The 22,797-nt window shown below is 44.1% G+C and overlaps 1 protein-coding gene across 1 annotated transcript; it reads right to left on the reverse strand.

The window, feature by feature from the left end:
- Positions 1 to 272: 272 nt before the first annotated feature.
- Positions 273 to 22,577, reverse strand: tbc1d16 (TBC1 domain family, member 16). Its single transcript, XM_070847774.1, has 13 exons — positions 22,479 to 22,577; positions 18,715 to 18,927; positions 17,207 to 17,369; positions 16,640 to 16,948; positions 10,851 to 11,045; positions 10,454 to 10,601; positions 10,140 to 10,304; positions 9,350 to 9,498; positions 6,308 to 6,442; positions 5,072 to 5,258; positions 4,545 to 4,724; positions 3,270 to 3,416; positions 273 to 2,679 (listed from the first exon to the last, which is right to left on the reverse strand). Exons 2-13 carry the CDS (start codon positions 18,893 to 18,895, stop codon positions 2,386 to 2,388), a joined length of 2,253 nt encoding a protein of 750 aa, XP_070703875.1. The 5' UTR covers positions 18,896 to 18,927; positions 22,479 to 22,577; the 3' UTR covers positions 273 to 2,385.
- Between the last annotated feature and the right edge of the window lie 220 nt (positions 22,578 to 22,797).

Raw genomic sequence — 22,797 nt, forward strand, 5'->3', positions numbered from 1 at the left:
GAGAAAAATGTCTACCAATGTTTTACCAAGGGCAAAATGATGGCTAAAAACAATACACAGACTTTATGCTGTTACTTGAGCAATGTTTAATGATGAAAAGTATTGGTGGTTGTATTGTAAATCCCAGCATTGTTTTTACTTGGTGTCAGATCACAATCACAAGTCATTTATTGTCAGAAAGGCATTTATAAATTGTTTCCTTGGTACATTTTGGTTTTTAGTAAAACAATTTCTGCAGATGTTTCTTAAAAGTATGCCTGTTTTTTTTTTAAATTTATATCATTACCAAGAACAGGCTCTTTTTTTTGTGATGTGTACAGTAATACATCAGCATACCATAGAGCTTAACAGCAACATTTTACATTCAGTGATGACTGGTCATAACCCCTTTAAATAGGAGTAGTCGTTAATTAGGCTTGTGACTTACGGTGCCTGTGCAGACAATGTGGCTTCAATGAGGATTTTAATCCCACACACACACACGCACACACACACACACACAAGCACGATCACTTTCCCATCCTGCAATTTCGGACTCTGCTCATCTCGACGCAGTCACCCAATCGTCAAAACTCTGCGGGCTGCCAGCAAGCAGCTGCGAATGATGACTAATAGGGAAAAGGAGCAGTTATGAATGTCATTTGCAGAGACTGCTCGCTGAGTGCGAGAGCGGGAGACCACAAGAGAGACAGAGTGTGGAGGGGGGGGAGGGAGGGAGGGAGGCAGGGAGGGTGATTGAAGGTCTTAATGTTACATTTTAGCAGCAATTTGAAGACGTTTTCAACCCCCAGGAGTGTCACTCGAAAGCACTGAGGGAAAAGCCTCAGAGTGGAGACCATCTTTACATCTGGGACTTGCAAATCACAGAGGCAAGATTCAGATCACTATATCTCCCTGAATGAGCTCCAAATCATCCCTTTCTTCTCCATTTCTCTTGTTTTTTTTCTCTCTCCCAACTTTCCTGCTTTTCTTTCCTCTTTTCTCTCCCAGGTTCCCCCTGCGATGACTGCTACAATTAAAGAGACTAGTGTTTGGGTGGAGGGAGGGGGGGGGGCTGTCCTCTAACTCATTACCAGATGTTTAGAGGTCACTCCAGTTTATACACGCACACACACACACGCACAGAAGAGTTTGACACTGTCGATGAGTGTGAGGACCCCCCCCCCCCAAGAAAAGCCAGATACAATCATGTGGACTGATTCTTAGTGTTGATAGTGCGTTCTCATTCATCGTGAGGTGAAAGTGGAGAGAATGCTGGAGGTAAACAAAACAAAACACTGTGCTGATGATTTTTCACAATCCTGTCAACAAATGTTTCAACACAGAAGACAAACAGACGCCCTCAGTTTGGACAGCGCTGTCATGTCACCTCAGACAGGAAACTCAGACCTCTTGATGGTCAATGTGCCAATGTTCTAACTCCTATTGCTCGGCAGGTAAAGATGATTGCCTGCGTCTGACTTTATCAGAGGGAAATGTGCTTGGCTTCCTCCTGCCTGTGACTAAACACTGTTTTAACACAGAGAAATCATGAGAATGTTCCTTACCGCAATCAGATGAGGAAATATGCGGAGCCCTATCATGATGTGGGTGTTTGTCATGTAAACACATTCTTACCTTTGTTATGGGCTCAAGTGTTTTCCAACAAACATGTTGTGCCCTCTATATATCGAGAATCGCTCATGCAAGGTTATAATATTGCTAAATATTTGTAATTTTTGATATAAACGCAAACGGTACCGGTAATTTGTTATAATCCTATTTGTTGGTTAACCCTTCTTTGTTAACACTGAGGGTTCTGATATCATGTTAAAAATGTCCTGCTCCGGCTTGAGATATGCACATATGATTTGATATTCACACAAATATTCCGTTGTGAGAACACAGGAAAAAAAAATTTAAGTTCAAGGTCAAATCCTGTGAATCGATCTCCACTATTCATTTGACCCTCGGGCAGAGTCTGCACAAATTCAGGCCGGTAGCCTCAGACCCTGATGTGACCCCAGCCCACAAAGCCCATGGAAGTGTGCCAAGCCAGCAGCAGACTTGAACCTGAAGTAGCTCCAGACCAAAAAAAGCGCCTGGTGATTGTCCATTCTGCTCCAAGAGGAGAGCAGCCTCTTGACTTCCGGCCCGTCCAGCAGCAAACGGTCCTCATCGCAGATTCATGCGATACTGAGCGTTGCAAATAACATTCTGGTAAGGCAGTGTTCCACATTGCACCACATGAAAGTGACAAAAATCCTCAGAGAGATAACTAGAAGCAGGAGGTCTGGAGAGAGGAGTCAGAGGGCAGCAAACTAGTTCAGGAATCCAGCAGATGGATCCCAACCTTTGCTGCACTAACATGAGCCGAGACCAGCAAAGCTCCTCGAAGCCGCCACCTCAGGACTGTTTCCGGAAGGTGAAAATATCCCGGGTTTTGGAGCCTCTCTTGCCCTCCAATGGAGGTGTGGGGTTTGGTGAGGGCGCGGGTGTGGATGACGGGGAGGGTGAGGATGGCTGGGGGGTGGAGGTGCCTCCATAGGGGCAGCTCTGGGAGTCTGGGTGTTCACCAGAACACTCCACAGTGGGGATGTAGCGGCTGTCCCACATCCCCGGGCCACACAGTTTACAAAGGTCGTGTAGGCTGCAAGGGATTCTGGGTAGGAGGCGGAACTGGTAGAGAAGGCTGCGGGCCTGGAAGAGCGGGACGGAAAGTGGCAGAGATGAACTAAAACATGCAAAGAGTGGAAGGTGCTTTGGATTGAGAAGAAGCAGTCGGTGAATGCAAAACAGTCAGCTGCACACAGCAAATACAGTAAAATAAATCCCTACCCTTGACTCCCAGCTAAAACATAACAACACAGTGTCAAGGTCGGCACTGCGGTGGGTTACCTAAAGCTAAAAACCAGGCGTGTCTGCTCTTAGAACATTGCATGCAAAATCTCAGGCAACAACAAAAGGAGTTACGCCAGCTGCATGCTAACATGAACTGACTGCCTGTGGTTGCAGCAGTACTAACACAGCATCCATAAACATGAGCACAGCCTCAGTAGCAGGGATGCAGATCATAAATCCTCTGCATGGCATGGCAGCATCCCATTTAGCATCTCAAGGCCTCTGCGGGCAGGTTACAGTATATTAGAGCTGCTTTGCTGCCGCATTGGGCAGGGCAAACACAACACCACTTTGAATTAAATATAATGCAGTCGTGTGTGCAGGAATTGAAAGCATGATCATAAACCACAGACTATTTAGATATTCTGAGAGCGTTTAATGCTGCATACCTTGCGTAGCACCAGTTCTCCATTCATGTGCATGGAGAGGTTGCTGAAGTGGAGCAACATTTGGTCGGTGGCGAGCTGCTGTTCTGTCACGTCCTCCCCATAGAGAACAATGATGGCCACACAGAGGAACAGGTGGAAGTAGTCCGTCTACGAAGAGAGAGGGATTATTCACTTTCTGTTAGTGGAGGACTCGGAAAGGCAAGGAATAGAAATGCACAAAATTCTATTTTCGAGAAAAAAAGCTAATTATGAAAAACTTGACGAGTAAGACTTGTACTGTGTATTTTGTCAGTGTTGTGTATTACATCCAAATGTTGGATAGTCAGATTACATTTCAGATAACAAGAGCAGTTAAGAACAAACAATCTTGTTGCCTCCCGTTTCACAGAAAAATCAGATATCAATCATATACGCATGTTTCTGATCCATCTGGCATGTGGCATTCAACTTTCTAAACCAAGGTTTCGCTCTGCTATCTCCTCCATCAGCACCTGTAGCTGAAGATCAGAACCTCTTAAGGAGAGCCTGAACAGATGGCATGAGCCAGAAAGAACGATATTTGACTCTGCCTCAGCGACAAGAGGTGTTAAGCTCTGTGTCGTGGCAGCGAGCACGGCACAGATACAAGTTTACAGGAGCCTGATACAACACGGGGGGGTGGTGGGGAAAAACATGCTGCACAATTCATCGACTTAAGGTCGGAAAGCCGATCGTGCGGACTAAAATTTGGAACTGATAAAACTACAGACTACAGTTCATCTGCTTCAGCTTCCATCCTCCAGACACTGTTGTCAGAGGCTGGACTTTCCCCAGTTTTTTATTTTTTGAAAATAAAGGTCATTCTCTGAACTAGTACTTACGTAAGGCTAATTACTGTTAGTACATATATATATTTGCAATGCTGTTAAGCTTTTAGGAAGTAAATCTATCAATTTAAAGAGAGCCAAATCAAGAGGTGGCATTTTAAGACATCTTGAATTTTTAATGAAAGAATCACTAATCCCGGCTGAATTACCCCCTCAAAACTAAGAACTAATATGACATTTTAAAGGCATTTAGGGGGATTACAGTAGTCTGTGGTGACAGGCCTCAAAGGAATAACACGGGCTCTTTTACTGCAAACAATGTTAACTGTACATTTCCGCAAACCCGCTGAGAAATCTTCAAAAATCTGCTGCTGTAGTGAAACAGAATACTGCGTCTTTGCTCTCATTTATTCAGATTCCTTCTTACTAACTTGTGTATGCAAAGGAGGTGTTTAGACTTTGCCCTGACCTGGTAGTGTGCCCAGCAGGCCTCCCACATGCGCAGAGCCTCGGTGTCGGGGAACTCTCGTTTGAAGCAGAGCAGGATCCAGCGGTGGCAGAAGAGCAGCTGCAGGCCGTCCTCCCCGAGCCTGGTCAGGTGCTGATGGAAGCGGGGCAGCATGAGACGCAGCAGCTCCCGCAGGTACATCTGCAGACGGGGCACACGCTGTCTTACAAACACAATAAAACCTTTTCTAGTGATATCTTAGTATTTTTTAAGCTTGAATTAGTATTGTTGAGTTGTGAAAAGTGCATTCGCCGGATCCTCTATGAGCCTTTATGACTTACAGTTACCCATAACACCCCTCTCTGCGTTGGTTTGCAAAGACGTTTAGGTCTGATGAAGTGTTTGTAGCTGTTCTGAACAGCCTCGCATGAAGGTGGAGCGAAAAGCCAAGTTGATGTGAATGTCGGACCGACCATCCAACCTTAATTCCAGCTTTTTTTCTACATCTATAATACAAACGAAGCCAAAGACACACAGAAACATCCTACCAGCTGCCTCTCCATGTCTTCATCACGTGGCGAGCTAATGAAGATGGTGTTCTCCATGAGGCCGACAAAGCACCAGAAGGTGTCGCTTTCATCCTGGATCTCAGTGAGCAGAGGGGCCACCAGGTCAGACATGCCCTGGCAGTAGCCCATGTCTGGATTAAAAACTGCATAGTTGAGCAGAATCCGCCTGGGGCAAGAACAGCCACGGACATCTTAGTGCTGCTGTAACATCTCAGCAGAAAACTGAAAATCTAATACAAATTAGCAAACAGAGACTCATAAACATTTCAGTTTTTAGCGTTTTCTTTTTTTTTTTTTTGTTTGGAGTCTCTAACACAGAAATGTTCACGACCCCGCAGCGCAGCCAAACCGCTGAAATGTATGGTCCCACCCAAACACTGAATGATCCAACATGTGTTTCAGCATTGCTGGTAATGCCCAGAAAAACATGACAAGCCCTGCTTAAGCGGTTGCTATGCCAACTCCTCTGGTAGCCAGGGAGCTAATTAATGATCTTTCTTGTTTTACCTTTTTTTTTTTTTTTGTATATGGATACCACATTGAAGCAAACTTCCCAGGCAGTCCTCATGCATTAGTAAGGATTATGTAAAGAAAGGCGAAACCATGAGGACGTTTCTTATTGTAATTAGTGCAACATTAACATTAAAAATTGATGCCATTAGGAAAAAAAAGAGGATGAGTGTTTTGGGGAAGCAGACTTTGCAGTTAGAAAACTAAAGATAAAAATGCTAAGAAGATGTCAATATATTTAGTTCAAATTACACGCTTAGACTGAATAATCCTGAGAAAGTTATCTGTGTCATATGAGTACAATAGATGTGAGATAACTGAGGAAGCATCTGGACATGTGCAGTGCTGGTATCACCCCACCCCAGACGCAGCACGACATAATACCTAGACAAATACCAGGAGCCTCAATGAGAGTCACTAAACTAATATGCTATTTAAATCCTCTTGCTCCTCGTTTAGAAAAGCCATTAGCTCTGAGTATGCATCAAAAGTGCTCAGACGGCTTAGTCAGAGTCAATAAAGCATGAAACTCATTTGTGACTCCCCCAGGGTTCAAAATATGAAATGAAAAAGGTACGCTGTGCGTTGGGCTGAGGAATGGGAATGAATAGGACCGGTTGAGAGAAGGTGACAGAAGAGACACAGATAGAGATCAGAAGCGGAAAAAGAAAACATAGAGGAAGGAGGAAAACTAAATGTTCTGACCTCATGATCTCCACATTGGGGTTATTCTCGCCTCTGAAGAAGTGATTGCTGCGGTCTGTTCGCACCACGTCTTTGTCCACCGTGAACTGGACCTTTCTCCAGAACTCGCTGTGCTCCTCTGGGCTCATGGACAGTCTGAAAAACACACGCAAACGACGGGCAGAAGAGGAAATTTTAGATACACGTAAAAAAAGAATCCTATTGCTGTTGGTTTTTTTTTGTTTGTTTGTTTATTTAAATCAAGACTACTTTCCAAAGTTACGATAGATCAAAAAGACAGTTTAAGAAAGTTTTTACTGCACAATCTCTGAGGAAATTAAGCTAATTAGGATGAAAAATAAAGCCTTATCAAATAATCTTTACCCCAAATGTAACTCTGGTGTAAAACACTAATGGTTGGCGACAGTGGACTGAAGGGGCATTTCACCAATAAGTACTCCACTGAGGATAATACCACAACCATAAACCCCCCCCGTCTATCCCTCTAAATGTTAGGGACGGTATTAGCAATGCATTCTGTTTATGGCACTAATGTACTCAAGTCCTAACAAGCAGAGGGGATTTAATTAACAGTGTTTGTTTTCCATGTGGTCCCACCAGGAATAATGAGCGCACACCTGATGCAACGCCACGCAACTGTTTAGTTTCAGTACTGTATGTTTGTGTCATTGCCCCCCCCCCCCCCCTTCCTGTCTCTGGAGGATGCTGCTCAGGAGTTCACCACATGTTTTCATCGCTTAATATTTCTGAGGCTGCTATTGTTAAGCAAAAACATCTTCATTTTAGACCCCACCACTGCCCTATAGAATAGTGTCTATTCTATTCTATTCTCAGATATGAGCTGACATGCTTTTTTTCTATTTTCTATTCATTTCATTTCACATTTATTTTCACAAGGACAAGTATATAGCACGGAGCAATGCCACATACCACAGCATTTATAGACGAAGCTAGTTTGTAGTGTTTGATCCCAGATCGGCCTTTAAAATATACAAATCTAAAATACCAACAAAATGGCACAAAGTACAAACAATGATACAATAAGATTAACACATAAAACTCAATAACAAGCACCAAATCATTCAAATGGCTCATCCCTCCCTAATAGATGTTTCTACTTGATTCCAGGCTGAGTTAGGAATCAGTTGTATTACTTTTCAGCTCAATAATAAAATGAGAAGATGCATAGTCTGGTGGACTAAACCTGAAACAGTAAAGCCATTAGTTGAAGATCAGACAATTAATCAGCAGTTCTCTTAATAATCAGTGACTCCTTTAAGGCAAGGCATTTTTCAAGCAAAAAAACCCAAATGTCCTCTGACTCCAGCTTCTCCAATCTGAGAATTTGCTTTTTTTGCCCGTTTAGTGTAATTAGAAACTGAAGGTGTTTAGATTTTTTAGACTCATAACAAAACTGCAAACAAAACAATTAACAGAATATTCTGAGAGAAGGTGCATTTCTGAACAAAGATACAAGCAGATAGATACGAGAGAAGTGAACTTCTTCTTCTCTTCCACAAATCTAAACCACAAATCGAGCTCCTTTGAATTTTAGTCACTGTGGGTCTAAAAATTTAACATAAGCACTTCCTCTTCAAGCCAACCAGAGAGGACGTTTTCTTATTTTAAGCAAGCAGCATGCTGACAATTGATAAATTCAAACTGTAGCACTGATAAAAATGTGACTTTAAACAAACCAGGGACGTTCCGGAAAACTAAGTGAACCAACCCACTCTGGTCTTTCAGATGAAGCTTTGTATATATGTATGTTTTGTTTCCACAGTGTGAATTGATTTTTTTACCCACATTGCCAATATCCTAAATGTCCTTCCCTGTCAATGTCATTTTCACTTATTCTGTTCACTTGTTGCCAAGCATCTGGTGTAATCCAGTCTTTGGTTGGTCAAAGGTTTGCAGCTGCTTAGTTATCCCAGCTAAGGGAACGTCACATGATGAGGAGATGAGGGACAGAACATGTATCCTTGCTCCTAATGATCAACTAGTGGCCCTGAAGGTTGCTCTGGTCAAATGGTCTTTATTGGAATCCACACCAGAGTCAGAACAAGGGCTCTAATTACCCGACTTCAATAAGACCTTCTGATGTACTCAGAATGTTAATAGACCATACATACGAAACCTGCCCAATTACCATAGTCATTATAGACAAAGCAGCGCTACACTCAGGGATGTGCTTATGTGTGTGTATTGGTGTGATGAGAGAGGATTATCAGATAAGTGCTGACATGTTTTTTTCTCCGGAGACCTTTTATTTCACAAACGGCACCTCCCTTTCACACTTCCCTGATTGTGCCTATTGATTGCTCAGCGTCTGCGACGAGAAGCAACAACATACGCGCATATGGTTTTATGTTCGACTGATTGAGCACTTGGCAGCCGATGCTGCAGCCGCGTGGCAGTTTATCTGCTGTGTTATGGTGCCGAGAACGGTGCTTTGTCTTTGTCCGAAAATGAACCGAAAAATAACTTTCAGCTTGTGGCACATTTGTTACCAGCATCTCCATATTTCTATATAAACACACACTTATCTGTCTATAGTTATGAGGACATTCATTGACCTAAAGCATTCCCTAGCCCCTTACCCTAACCTCAACCATCACAACTAAATGCCTAACCCCAACTCTTACCCTAACCTTTACCTAATTCGAACCTGTTCTTCTAAACCACAGCGTGCAGACAGAGGCAAACAACAGCTGCAGCAGCCATGTCTGGTGCGAGAAAAATAATGTGTTTTTTGAACATTAAATGGTGTAAACCTATTCTAGTAGGACCTCCAAATACTAGTGCAAGCCTGAAAATGAGCAGAATATGGGACCTTTTCACTCATACATGTCCCTTTGAAGCAGTGAGAACAACTTGTCTGGCCATTTTTGAGGGAAATACAGGGATGTCCTCACTATGATGGTTTAAAAACAACATTTGTTGTCACAACTGTTCTAAGACATGCATGGGCACACACACACACACACACACACACACACACACAGACTTTTTCTTTAACATGTCTTCCTCCCTATTCCCCACCTCCTCTGCTGGATGTCATGGTAGTGGGTGCGTTTTTGCAGCCTCCAGGCCTCCCTCTCCTGAGAAGTGGAGTCATAGCTGTAGTAGTGCAGCAGGAAGGGCCACACCTCGCCACGGATGGATGGGTCGATACCACCGAAGAAGATGGCCTGGCGGAGAGTGGGAGGTGAACAAACACAGTGAGCCAAGGGGGCAAACAGGGGGCATGCAGCGAGGCGTTACTTCTAATGGATAACTGTGAGAACATAATGAAATGTACTCAAACAACATGTGCAGACAAACACTTTAGGTGCCGCTGCCCACATGCAGCCATCATCTTACCAAACTGCAGCAGATGTCGTATTTCATGAGTGTTACAAACTGCTGCTCAACTGAAACTCCTCAAAAAACAAACACTGAAAAATCTGCATGTCCAGCTCAACAGTGTTCTTCTGTTTCCACATTTGTGTGTTTACTGAGAAAATGTCTTGGTCACAGTCTAACGGCCGCTGAGTCATTTCAGTAACACGGTAAACCTTCAGCTGAGTCAAAGCCAAACTTCTCAAATGACTCGCAGGGGGACATTGGCCAAGACCAACCCTCTCATTACTTACAGCGCGGAGGTGCTGATCAGAACTGAAAGTTATGCTGTGCGGATGACTTTCGAAATGACTCTGATTCAGAGGAAAAATGCGCGAAAATTGACTGTATGGAAAGCAGCAGGTGAGGCTGATGCGACTTCTTTTTCTAAATGTTCCCACAGGATTGTAAAAACATCTGTGAGCCCTTGCACACGCACCCACAGACACACCTTTCGTAGCTTATACTCCTCCTCCACCTGCCCGTTGTGGTTGAGGTGACGCAGCCAGGTGGTGACATCCAGCCGCCGATAAAGCTTCTCCTCTGGGTGGGTCTCAGCCGAAGGCAGGGTGGGCCTCTGGATGGAAAACTGCATGCAGGATTTCTCCACCGACACCTGACGGAAAAAGAGATGTTAAAAAAATGGAGCAAAATGTGGGGGCAGAACCAGAATTTGAAGAGAAGATTGGGAAACAAGAGCTGAAAAATTCCTGCATTTCTCAATAAAACTCGACGCCAAATTCAGATTTCAGATTGTAACCCGACCTGGTCTTTAAGCTGAGTTTCTCTGCAGCACTTCCACTGTTGGAAGACCTCAGCCAGCTTGTCCAGGCCGGCATGATGGAAGTGGAGGATCTTATACTGACTCTCTCTGCTGGCTATGACCAGCTGGCCACTGGTGCACGCCTCATCACTGCAACAGCACGATAGAAAGAGATAAAAACAAGGAATTAAGATTTATAAAACCCAACTATGATAAAAAAAGTTTTTAAAAGGAATGTGTCAAATAAAGAAGTCATCAAAGGCAGCATTAATTAACCACTTTTTTTAATCTTGACTTTAATTCCTCAATCAAATCCACCACCGTCCTGCAACCTACGACACAGCGCGAGACACTGAACAGTAGCAGGACAAGGTGACCTGTCATGACCTCCCAGCTGACCTGAAGAAGAGTCTCAGCGACCTCATGTGACCCAGATCCACCCTGAACACGCCGCACAACTGCTCCAGAGCCAGCACCTTCTGCTGCTCCTCCCATCGCACACCCTGCGACTGGCCGCTGCTCTCCGAGGGGGCGTGGCTGTCCAGGCTAGAGGCGGAGCTTACGGAGTGGGTCATGGACTCCTCGCAAAGCTCCCTGGCAACAAAAGGGAAAAAAAAAAAGAAACATCAAAAAAAAAAAAAAAGCAAAGGAGTTTGTATAACCTGAGATTGCAGAAATTAATTTATGGAGCTTGGTGGTGCTAAAGGGAGTTTTTCAGTGAAGTCAAATGACTCTCTCATGTCCCTCATTAGGATGAAGAGCCAGTCTTCTGTGTGGAACATGAATAATAAATATCATGTAGACGGGGGCCAGCGGTGTTTAGCCCAGTGATAACTGTACAGACATATAGACTAATCCTGAGCTCAGTTCTGCCCTGTTGTTTTGTGTCTCAATACGGTTCCGCCAAAAGGCTGAGAATGGGAGGAATGCATGGAGGCTTCGGAGGACAGACACACACACACACACACACACAAGGAAAGCTGTACACACACAAATCACACTGTCTGCCGTCCAATTTCCCCTGTCATTCCCCCATGGCCAGCATGTTGTTCCCGGCACTGAAACCTGAGCCGAGGGTTCCTCTGCTGCAGGAGGACACACACTACACATATATCTATGGAGAAGCACACACACACACACACACACACTGATGCGACAACACAGAAAACAGACAAAACTATGTATGTGAAAAGGACAAATACACCACCTGCACCGCAGCAAACACACACAGGTTTTTGTAATTATAAGAATTGCCGGTTGACATGTTCAGTGTCTTCCTCTCCACACACACACACACACACACACACACACACACACACACACACACACACACACACACACACACACACACACACACACACACACACACACACACACACACACACACACACACACACAGCTGAATGGACCATAGCTAATGACCATAATGCACTCTCAAACACGTCTCAAGACATGCTAATGCTGAGAAACAGACCAACACAGAAATGCGTTAAACCCTGTGACATTTGAGAAGTCGCCATTTAAATGAAGTTGTTTGCCTCCTGCTTACTATCACACACACTTATTATCTATTTAGAAAATTAAAACCAAAACCCATTTAATTTACTACTACTATTTAATTTAATTTTTGTTTATTATATCTCTGATATAAAAAGAATGGAACGGGAACTGTTTCTCCCTCTGGCTTGAAAGTGTGTGTGAATCCTTTTGCATTTTAAAATGACACCCAGAAAACTATTTTCTATTTACAAAAATTGCGCAGGTGAAAACAAGCGGCATGTTGGTACTTTAAAAAGACGAGGGAGGCAGGCCAAGTCTAATCTATTACACCCTGAATCAATCATGTCTGGCTAATCATTTCCCCGTTAGCAGATGGGAAAATAACAAGGTTGATCAATCCAAGCTGCACAGTTTCCTCTGCTATCTGGTGATTTACTGCTCTCTGTCTCATGTATCACGCCACAAACCAGACTGTGGAATATAGGGAGAGAGGCACAGAGAGGTCTGGTGAGGGAGTTAAGCAATCTGAAAAATGGAGGAGCTCTCTTTAAAAAAAAGGACTACTGTACTCGCTTTTTCAACTCCAATGACTGTCAAGTTCGGGGTGTTAACAAGGCCTATGAGCCCATTCACAGCAGACGTTTCCTACAGTCTTTTTGCATGCTTCAATTACTTGCGTGCAAAAAAAAACCCAACAGTTTTTCCGTGTTTTTCTGCATAGAAATAAAAGTGCAAAAACCATGAAAAGCGTGGTGAGACGGCGCACGATTCTTGACATTATGGCACGGATCATGTGCTGTGCTGCACCCAAGAGGAAACTCAACGGACGATTAAAAATGTCTGTCAGTGTCAACAGCCTGATTTGTTCATGTACTGTAGGCAGTAGCCCGGCCGCAGACCGTACAGAGAGCGCATTATGTAAACAAGATGTTTTGATGGAGTCAGGCTGCTGCAACCTGCGTGTCCCACCAGGCCGGGGTGAGATCAAACTGCCCTGAGGCCCTTCATAACACCTCTCTCCACGTACATGAGGCTTTACCCTGGAGGAGGGTCCTGCCTGGTCACCCTGCGCTACAGGCCTCCAGGGACAGCCAGGCCCTTCAGCTAATCCCCGGTGGGAGCAGAGAGACGAGGGAGGGCACGGGTGAAGGAGGTGCTGTGGGCTCTGCAGGCACACACACTGGAAAATGGTCAGCACAGTTTGGACTTTTTTTTATTTTTTTTCATTTATTAATCATCTGCTGCTCTAAAGTCAGATGTATTCTTTTCCAGATGTTTTCCAGGACACACTGGGCCTCCTCCTCCAGAGAGGGATGGCAAGATAAATGTGTGGGGTCCGGAGATTATTACAGTGCCTATAAAAAGCATAACCCCCTTTTCAAGTTTAATCCTTTGACAACATTCATTCCAGATAACTACAATCAATCAAAACTCAAACATAAGATCCCCATTAAACTAAAGATCTGTCCTCCAAAAGCTGTTGGCTGCACAAGTGATGTTAATGTGTCCTATTAAATGGGGGCGAATCCTTAGACAAACATGTATTTTATATTTGTAATGCATTTAGATCACTTTGTAGAGATCTGTTTTCACTTTGAAATGAAAGGGTATGTTTCTGTTGATCAGTGTCAAAAAGGCCACATTAAATCTGCTCTGGGTTAATGTTGTGAAACAATGAAACGGGAAAACGTCCAACCAGAATGGAAAGCGGTGAACAACCGTATTTCTGCTACATAAACTCATTTTTAAAGGTTTGTTTTAACTTCCTATGGGACGTGAAATTATTTAAACACAGCAAGGGAAAAAAGCACAGTATGTAACCAGTGTTAAATGGTTGAAAGCACAAAATTAGTTTGCTTAAAAGGCGTCAGAAAAACATTAGAAGCCACTTATCTGGGATGTAATTACATGTTAAAATTCTGCCATTAGAGCTCCAAAGAAGGCAGAGCACACCGACAGTAAGTGGTTTCATGAACTACAGTTAAACTTTAAAGAAACTCGTTAAGAAGCTTGACAGAGATTGCTGTGGATTTCTCTTTTTCACTCTCTCCCACCACTCTCCTCTTTCTCCCCCCTTTTCATCCGCTCTCGCTCTCCCATACGCGGTTCTTTCTCTTTGAGTGATTCCAAGTGACATGTTTCCAGTTCCTGGCCCCTTAACAGTGTCAATTAAAGCAAGAGAGAGAGAAAGAGAGATTGAGTGGGTTCCAGGGTTTTGGCTGCTGCTCCGCTCTCTTCAGTCCTCTAATCCGGAGAGCTGACATTCAGCCCAGCACAACAACCCCGGGAGCACTGGGAATCAAAGGGCTTCACACAGACTTTAGTAAGGGAAGGGGAGGGGGGCAAGATATTTGAGAGGTGGGCAACACCGAAAGAAACAATATTGGGAAAAACAGAGAGAATGAGCAAGAGGGAACGATGTAGCATAAAGAGTGGAAGGAATGGACAGATAGCAACCCAGATAAAGTGAAAAACAGGCTAAGGAGGGGACAGATCCGAGAGCCAGATTGCTAAAGAGGGACCCTAACGGCGAGCGAAGCACAGAGGAGCGCAGGAAGAGAAGGACAGAGTAAAGGTTAGAAGCTGTGAAGCAGAGAGCGCTGCCAAGTCACACACTGACTGCACTTACAGCAAGCTGGGGTCTGAGAGTGGTTAGAAAGGCTTAAACACACACTGACTCACTCTCTCACTCTCCCCGACACAAACTGACACAGGCTCGCACATTCTGGGCAACATGTCAGGCCAAATAGCTGCGTGAGGAAACGACCACGGAGGGAATCATAAAGTCAAACGGCCGAGAGGTCCGGACAGCAACACAATCGCTGTCCAGATGGCCTGCTTGATTAGACAACAGCCTCTGGAAGCACTGAGGTTTTGGGTTTGTGGGATTTGGGGACTAATTTGGGCCATCTGTGACATTCTAAAACATTTAGATGGAGAGCTGCTTTAAGCGAGTGTACCCGTCTTGAACTCGCTAATGTTTCATGCCTTCTACTGAGGTCATCTACCTGCTTTCACTCCCAGGGGACATTCAGTTGTAGTGCAGTAAGCCACCATGTGGCCTCAGAGTGTAAACTATCCCTCAAGCAATCAATTCTTTTCTTTTTGGCTCCACCTTGTGGTAGGTTAGAGTAACTGAAAAATAAAAGTCATTTATAATAATAAATGCAGTCACTTGTCTACAATTACAATTAGTACTGTGCTACAATTACAGCTTCTCATTCAAAGTTCCAACAGATGGAAACTGCTGATATTTTCTGTCTTAAAGCATAAAAGCAATCGAATGTCCTGTCCTGAAGGAGGGCAGGTGCCTGGATCATATCGTCATGCGACAGAATGGAAAATTCCACTTAGAAATCAAGCATCAGAAGCATCTTCACTGAGAAATGTGTCTTTGCAGTACTTCAGTAAGACAGTCGCAGAAATGTAGTAAATCCCGCTCTTCAAAGTAAAGGGGATAATAAGATAAAATGAGATACATACACACACACACACACATAAACAAACATACAAAGCCTTGCTTTGCTTTACAGCATACACACATTCATAGTTCTTCCTTTGATTTGTTTGGTCTCATTTGGTCTGTAAATACGCCTCAGAAGTCAAACTATGCCAAACTGCGTACACAGACACACACTTCTTATATTCTTTAAGCAACATAAAGGGAGTTTACAGCTAAAATTATAAGGACACTTTGGAATGTCTGATCTAATCCAACCTAGTTTCTTCTGTATGGAAAATAAGAAGAAGCCACTGCATCACTTGATCAGGTTTTTAATTATGCTTGGGAAAAGGTATTTTACTTATTATTGACTATTATCATTTACTTTCACATGATGTATAAAAACATCCAAATAAGGCTTTTCTTTTCAGGCCTTTTTGATATCAGAATGTAATTAATTTGCATAAATGCTTTTTCAAAAGTAATTCAGTCACTTTCAAGTTGACAATTCTTTTAATGCTGTGCTGCCAATTGTCCACCATCACAATTAAGTACAGCAATCAGCATATTTTTACTGGTTTTATTTCTTTTAGAGAACATTAAATGATATGGAACTACCTAGTTATATTGTACAGAAGAGGTTCTGCTCTTAAGATTTCTCCTCCCTGCATCAATGTGGCAGTAACACATTCAGCAGCGAGCACCATTAGAGCACAAAGGGCCAAAGATCACCGGGATAGTAAATACACATAATGCACGCAGCGAGAAGATGCCATCACAAAGTACAGGACTGAACGGCTGACAGCAAGCGCTTGGAGCTCCACCAAGGCTAAAGTGGTATGAATGTCCGCGGCAACATAAAGCACCTTCATGAGGAAGAGGGAAACCAAATAGCTGTTGGCTGAATAGCTGGTACAACACTCACAAACGCTGCAAAATTATGAGATATTGTTATAGGAATTATAATGTGAAAAAAGCCCTGGAAAAGAGGAAACACACAAAACTCTTGCAAACACTGACTGCAGGAGGTTTGCTTAACAGCACCAATGATAACTAGTTTAAAAATGCCATATATTGAATTAAGCAGCAAACAGACGGACATATGAAGGTTATATACCTTTTAAGAGCAACAAAAACAGTTTTTTTTAAGGTTATTTTTTTGGATCAAGGAAAAAATACAACTCTATACGCTATATAGAAAATAATACCAATCATGAACGAAGCCTGTTTAAACCCACTCACTGACCTGCTTTCACCGTCCAGGAAGACAGAGCCGCTGCTCTCACAGAGGGCCTCGCTGACGGGGGACAAGCAGAAGGGGGAGGAGAACGTGTCCGAGTCCGAACCCATGGTGCTGTCCCGGCTCACTTCGTCCGACAGCTCACAGGAGCCCTCGTCGCCCTCCTCCCCCGCAGAGGGCAGCTGCTGCTGGTGCGAGGAGGGATCCGCTCCCGCCTCCACCACCAGGCTGTGGCTGTCTGCTGAGGTGCTGCTGGTAATGTTCCTCTCGTCATCCTCGTCTTCCTCCTGGGCTGCTGGGTGACGGGACTGCGGTCTGGAGGGGATGGTTGGTTTGAAACACCATCAGTGTTCTGTATAATTCTGACACAGGGCTGTACACTTTATTCATAATGGTTTTAATCTCAGTTTAATCTCAAGACACATTTAAAACAATGTAAATCAGAGAGAGACTTAATGTTTTATGACAAGGACGTCGTGGGAAACCACTCATTGCTACTTTTGTACTAACAACTCTTTGTTTCCGTGCATCCAAGGCCTTGAGGATACACATTTTAAAAAATGACATTCCTACCGTCGGCCTCGGCGGCGTGCGTTCCTGCGTACAGGGGAGCTCTCCGGCGTGATGTAGCGCAACGCCTCCTCATCCTGCCTCTGGATGCGGGAGTTGGGCACCCAGGTGAGAATCAGAGTAGTGCCCAGGCTCTCATCCTTCTCTGTGTGCACACACAGGTAGCCTGCAGGGGGCGACATAAACCACAGTTAAAAGTTGGGAAGGATCACAATGAGAAAAATCAGGTAGGACAAGAGGAAATGACAAGTTTTATTAAGTAGCAGGCGGCAGCAACTGAAAGACAAACATGAAACTTGAGAGCAGATTAAGACACAAGGAGATGATGACACAGAGGGAAACCTGAGAGGGGACTACTGTAACGGCCTTACAACACACTCACACACAGACGGAAATTGAGAATCACAGGAGATAAGAGGTGGAAACGTTTAGAAATGCTTAGTTTGTGTTCATACTGGGGGACCACTTGGCCAGAATTACATTGCATTCAAAAGTGCACCTCTGACCACTCTAAGCTTTACAGGATATATTATCTTTTTATTACAACCTTTGGTCCCCCTGGCGTGATTGTAGACTAAAGCTATATACACAAGGTGTCTTTCACTTGTTGTAAAACTGTTTTCACAAATGTAAGATGGCGGTGAAGATAACAGAAACGGGGATTTATTCATGTCGTATTAAGTGCAACTTTAGTGAATCATAACATATTAGGTATGGAACTGATGTGCAGATCCTCCGGTTTAAAATGAAACCAAACATTCCTATGGATGTCGGATACAGACTAGGTAGTTAGGACTTGCTTTCAGCCTAGCCAGTTTCCAGAAATGCCTTTTGCACTGTGATGTCACTACTGGTTGGTTAAGAGGAGTGAGTGAGGAGTGAGTGAGTCAGCAACGGAATAAAACAGTCAATAAAATATGTTCTTCAAACACAGCGAATCACCGCAAAACAAGATCTCACTCAGCATACAGGCATAAATGTGCACAAAAAATATTAGGCTGATCGGTCCAGCAGTTTGAGAGATTAGCCGCGGACAGGCAGACAATTACACACACACACACACACACACACGACCAAACACATGATAATAAGGCAAGTAGACTGAGGTGATATAATTTCACTCTGTGTTGCAGTCTTAGTAAAAGTGTGTTTAGAGTCAGACAGTAGCAGACGTGAGAGTCGTATAAAAGCCTGAATGATGCTGACATCTGGCCCACAGCTGTAAATATGCCACGTGTTTTAGACTCCTGTTTTAGACAGCTTTTAGAAAGCTTGACTTCTGCATAATTGTATATATATTCTGTATAAATATGACAAAAAAATGTAATGGGAATGGGAAGCTGGTGAGGGATAGTGCCATTCTCACTGCACTTCTATAAGTACTGTACATCCAATGATTCCTCACCTTACATCTTGTCTCACTAACAACTCGGCTGAAAGGAAAGCTGGATTAAACCCTTGACTCTGCATCTCCGTTCACACCACAAAGAAATATATGTGTCCAGTCTAACCTGGGTGGTGCTCTGCCAGGCCAGGCAGGGGCTCCGCGGGGTGCACACAAACATTATTTTTGGAGAAGATGATCTCGCCGTCCAGGCCCGAGCGCAACGATGCGCCCCCCGCCCCGGGGTTAAAGGTCAGGAGGTCGGAGGCCTTGGAGGAGGCGCGCCGCAGGAGCCGGCCCAGAGACATCTCCTCAGGCACCGGGACACTGGGCCCATCCTCTGAAGATTTGGGAATAGAAAGGGGAGTTTTAGGCAGAGGACAGTGCATGATAGAAATGGCATGGGAGTGTTAGAGAGAAGGAAAAGACTAAAGACAATAAAGGAAACATGACAGGTAAATATCTGAAGGACAATGTGACACAGCTTGGCACCACGGGACGGCACAGATCCTCTCCTCCACCACCTACCTCTGTCACATGTGTGCCTGTATTTACTGCAGTGTCCTTACTGCAGAATCTCCTCTCCTCCCTCTACTTGATCAGCACTTCCCTGTCCCACATTTTCTTCGCCACCACCTGCACCTCCTAACACAAACACAGGATCCGTGGATACTGTACTGGCGTGGAACTGAGCTCGCCCCACCTTCTGTAAACAACGCGCACGCACACATACCGGTGTGTACACACACAAAGACATGTGCAAACACACTTCGCTTCATCCGTGTGAAATTCCAGGCAGTTATCAGTAGCTAACAGATGTCATCGGCGTCAGTGCTGAACTGGGATCAGCATGTCACACCACCACTGTTTAATACGTCTGCTTCAGAGAGTCACTGTGGTGAGATGAGACACTTCAAGTCAAGCAAAACAACTCTTTTGATGATGCTGAGGACTTTCTCCTTTGAAATGGCTTGGAGGGAATCTTTACTTCTTTACTTTTCAGGCTCAGAGAACAGTAAAAGCAATTAATCTCTCACACTTTCTTTTGCTCCTGTTCAGTCACCTCACACTGACCTCACTTATGAATTTTCTTCCTCTTAGTTTTTAGACAGTTGTGTCCGTATCTGTGGACCCACTTCATGTGTGTAACCTTGTTTTCTTGCTGGCTGAGCACCAACATGTACTCCCCACTCCATCTGAGGAATGTTCCCTCCTTTTTCCTCACAGGGTGTGTTTACCTCTGCCTGATTAAGCAGGCACCCCACTTCCTGATGCCAGGCCCCGGGCGGGAAGTCTGCTGGCACAAAATCCAGGCATGACCTAGGAGAGGAGGCTCACTGTAGGCTCTCATTTGGCTTACATTCAAAAATGTGGGAGTTTTTTTGGCCGAGAGTTTTACCACTCACGCAGTACATGGCTGCTGTTTTGCTGCTGATGTCAATAATCCTTGGCTGCAACAAGTTATTTTCATCATCTTTTTTTTTTTGGTTAATCATTTAGTCCATCAACTGTCAAAAAAAGTCTGTATAAGTGGGAGCTCAAGCTGATGTTTTTTGTCCAACCAACAGTCAAAATGATAGAAATCCAATTTTAAATGTTAGTAACCAAATCAGAAAAACATCACATTCAAGAATCTGGAGCAAGCAAGTGTGTGACATTTTTAGCTGATGAATGAGTGAAACTATTCATCTGAATTTATATCATGACAAGCGATTCAGTAGTGATTTTCCAAAAGAAAAGGGACTGAGAGCATATGATAATCTAAAACAGAGGAACCAAGTATTTGCTGGCAAAATCACCACTCCTTTGACCGCAGGCCACAACATGAGACTACTGCTGAATATTAGCAGCCACCGGGCTGTTTGCCTGCTGACTGCTTCAAATAATGCCAGGCTAATCCACCTGTAAATAAGCCAGAACGGACTGACACGCCGTCTGCATACACTGATTCACGGCATTCCTGCAAGACACACACTGAAAAACATGCCACCTGAACATAATGACAGGCTGGGATGTTAAAACGTGACACGTAGCCGTTTCCAGTAGCCCCACAACAGCAATAACATATTTGCTGCTGGGCTGCAATCCAGTGGTTATTTTGGTCTGTATGGGATTACAGGGCCACCCAGGTCAGTTTGATAGTGCTCGTTCAGACTGGCTGTTTAGAGACAGAGCCCATCATACACACACCTTCATCATTTATGCTGTCAACACCTCAGTGCGCTCACACGCTGCCTCTCCTCTCTGACCTTTCACTGTTTTATCACATCCTTAGTACATCCCAAACTCAGTCTAGGCTCACTGTGACCTGCAAAAAAACTTTACTCATGTTTTTTTTCTTTACAAACTTCTCACAGATTGCTTGCAGGAATGAGAACTTTTAACAAGAACTTTGAAACTTCCACCGTGGACACGTAGCTTTGAGAATAGAAGGATCTCAGCTTCTCACCTCTGGGCTACATTAATTAAGTTGTCACGCTGACATTTGAACAGAGGAGCCAATACTGAACACCCCTTTACATCCACGCTGTACGGTGACGCGCCCCCGGCAGCTGAAAGGAGAGCGGCCACAAAGAAGCCTGAAAAACAAGGTTTTTGTGGACGCTGCTGGGCAAGTTTGGAGGAAAATTTATAGGATACTCAGTGCGGCACATTTAAGGCTACATCTAAATATAGATTTTGGAGGCATGTAAAAACATATTTTTCGAAGCTTCATGTGTCCTCGAGTTTCATCCAAACAGAAGGTTCAAAACAAGCTATTCAATAAACACAACCCCTGCAACTACTAGCTGGTACTGAGTGGTATAATGGCTAATTAAAGGGAAACTAAACTGATTTTCATAAGGAAACAAAAGGTGATTACATAATGCATTCTGGGAAAAGTGATAATTGTGGTCTGATTTTTCCCCTGAAATTGTTCAACACTCAGCCTGATGTATGAATCCAGGATTATCTGTTGATGTTAGTTTATATCAAACATATCAATATCAGCCAAACGATAGAGGTAGTCTAGAAACAATTAAACCAACATATACATTCCCTTCCAGAGAGCATTAAACAATTTCATTTTTCCACTTTGAAACGAAGCGACCCTTAAAAAAATGTGTGTTTATGGTGCATTTAAACTCTGAAACTCTCAAATATTAATATCTAAAACCTGCTCAGACCAAGTAGTTTGACTGTGGTGCCGTTTCAAACTGCATTTCACTGAAAGGTGTTACTAATGCATTTCCACCTGTAGAGAAAAGCCTTAAAACAAAAAGGTACCAGACACAACAATGCAGCCCATTACAAAAACAGGCTGAAAAGGGACCACAAAGTCGGATCACCTCCTCTGCAAAGCCATGACAGGAAAATCTAGGTAGTATTTATGAAAAAAGCTGTTGTATTCATTTGCATGATCACCCACAGGGGTTTGCATCCTCCGGCTCTGTCAGTGCAGTGCAGCCCACACTGTGCATTTGGGTGAAAGGGGTCTATGGGTGCTCTTACAGCTGGTTGGAGGTGGTCTGTCCCTGTCTTGGACCAGAGGAGTGCCATCATCCATCAGCTACCATCACACAGCACAGCACTGTTTACACACAAGGCCCATACACACACACACACTCACTCACACACACACTGTCTCTATCTGCACCAGCTTGAGTATAAATATTTCAGTGTAGCTGCTAAGACCATGGCCGAAACCCTGTGCTATAGTTGCATGTCACGGTGTCCTTTAAAGTTTGTTTTACCAGACGGCAACGACAGACGACAATGTCACATCATTCGCCCGCACAGCAGAAGAAATGTGTCCCTCCTCGGCTTGTTGGCACACACCTGCTCCAGCTGCAGGAGAAATGAATGAATAGCGAGCGGCGTGTGGAGGAACAGGGGGGCCAGGCGGCTCACCTTCAGTCCCGCCGCAGGAGCCTACAGCCCGTGTCGGACGTCCATGTCGCCGGGCGGCCGGGGACCGAGCAGCGTGCACCGGCGTCGCTTAGACCGCCCTTCTCCCGGATTTGGCTCAGTTGTTACGGGCTGTAGTCTTGTTTGTATCCCTGTGTTTTCCGACAGTGACACCACACGTTTGACTGCTGCTCTTCCTACAGCAAAAAACACACTTCCGGTTCTACCTTTCAAAGTAAAACCTCCTCTTTTGACGACTTTATTTCTGGCGCTTTTAGATATTTTATGTTGCTTTAATTTGTAAGGAAAACTTGTTTTTAAC

The sequence above is a fragment of the Pempheris klunzingeri genome, chromosome 17, assembly GCF_042242105.1.
Source record: "Pempheris klunzingeri isolate RE-2024b chromosome 17, fPemKlu1.hap1, whole genome shotgun sequence".
Taxonomy (NCBI): Eukaryota; Metazoa; Chordata; class Actinopteri; order Acropomatiformes; family Pempheridae; genus Pempheris; species Pempheris klunzingeri.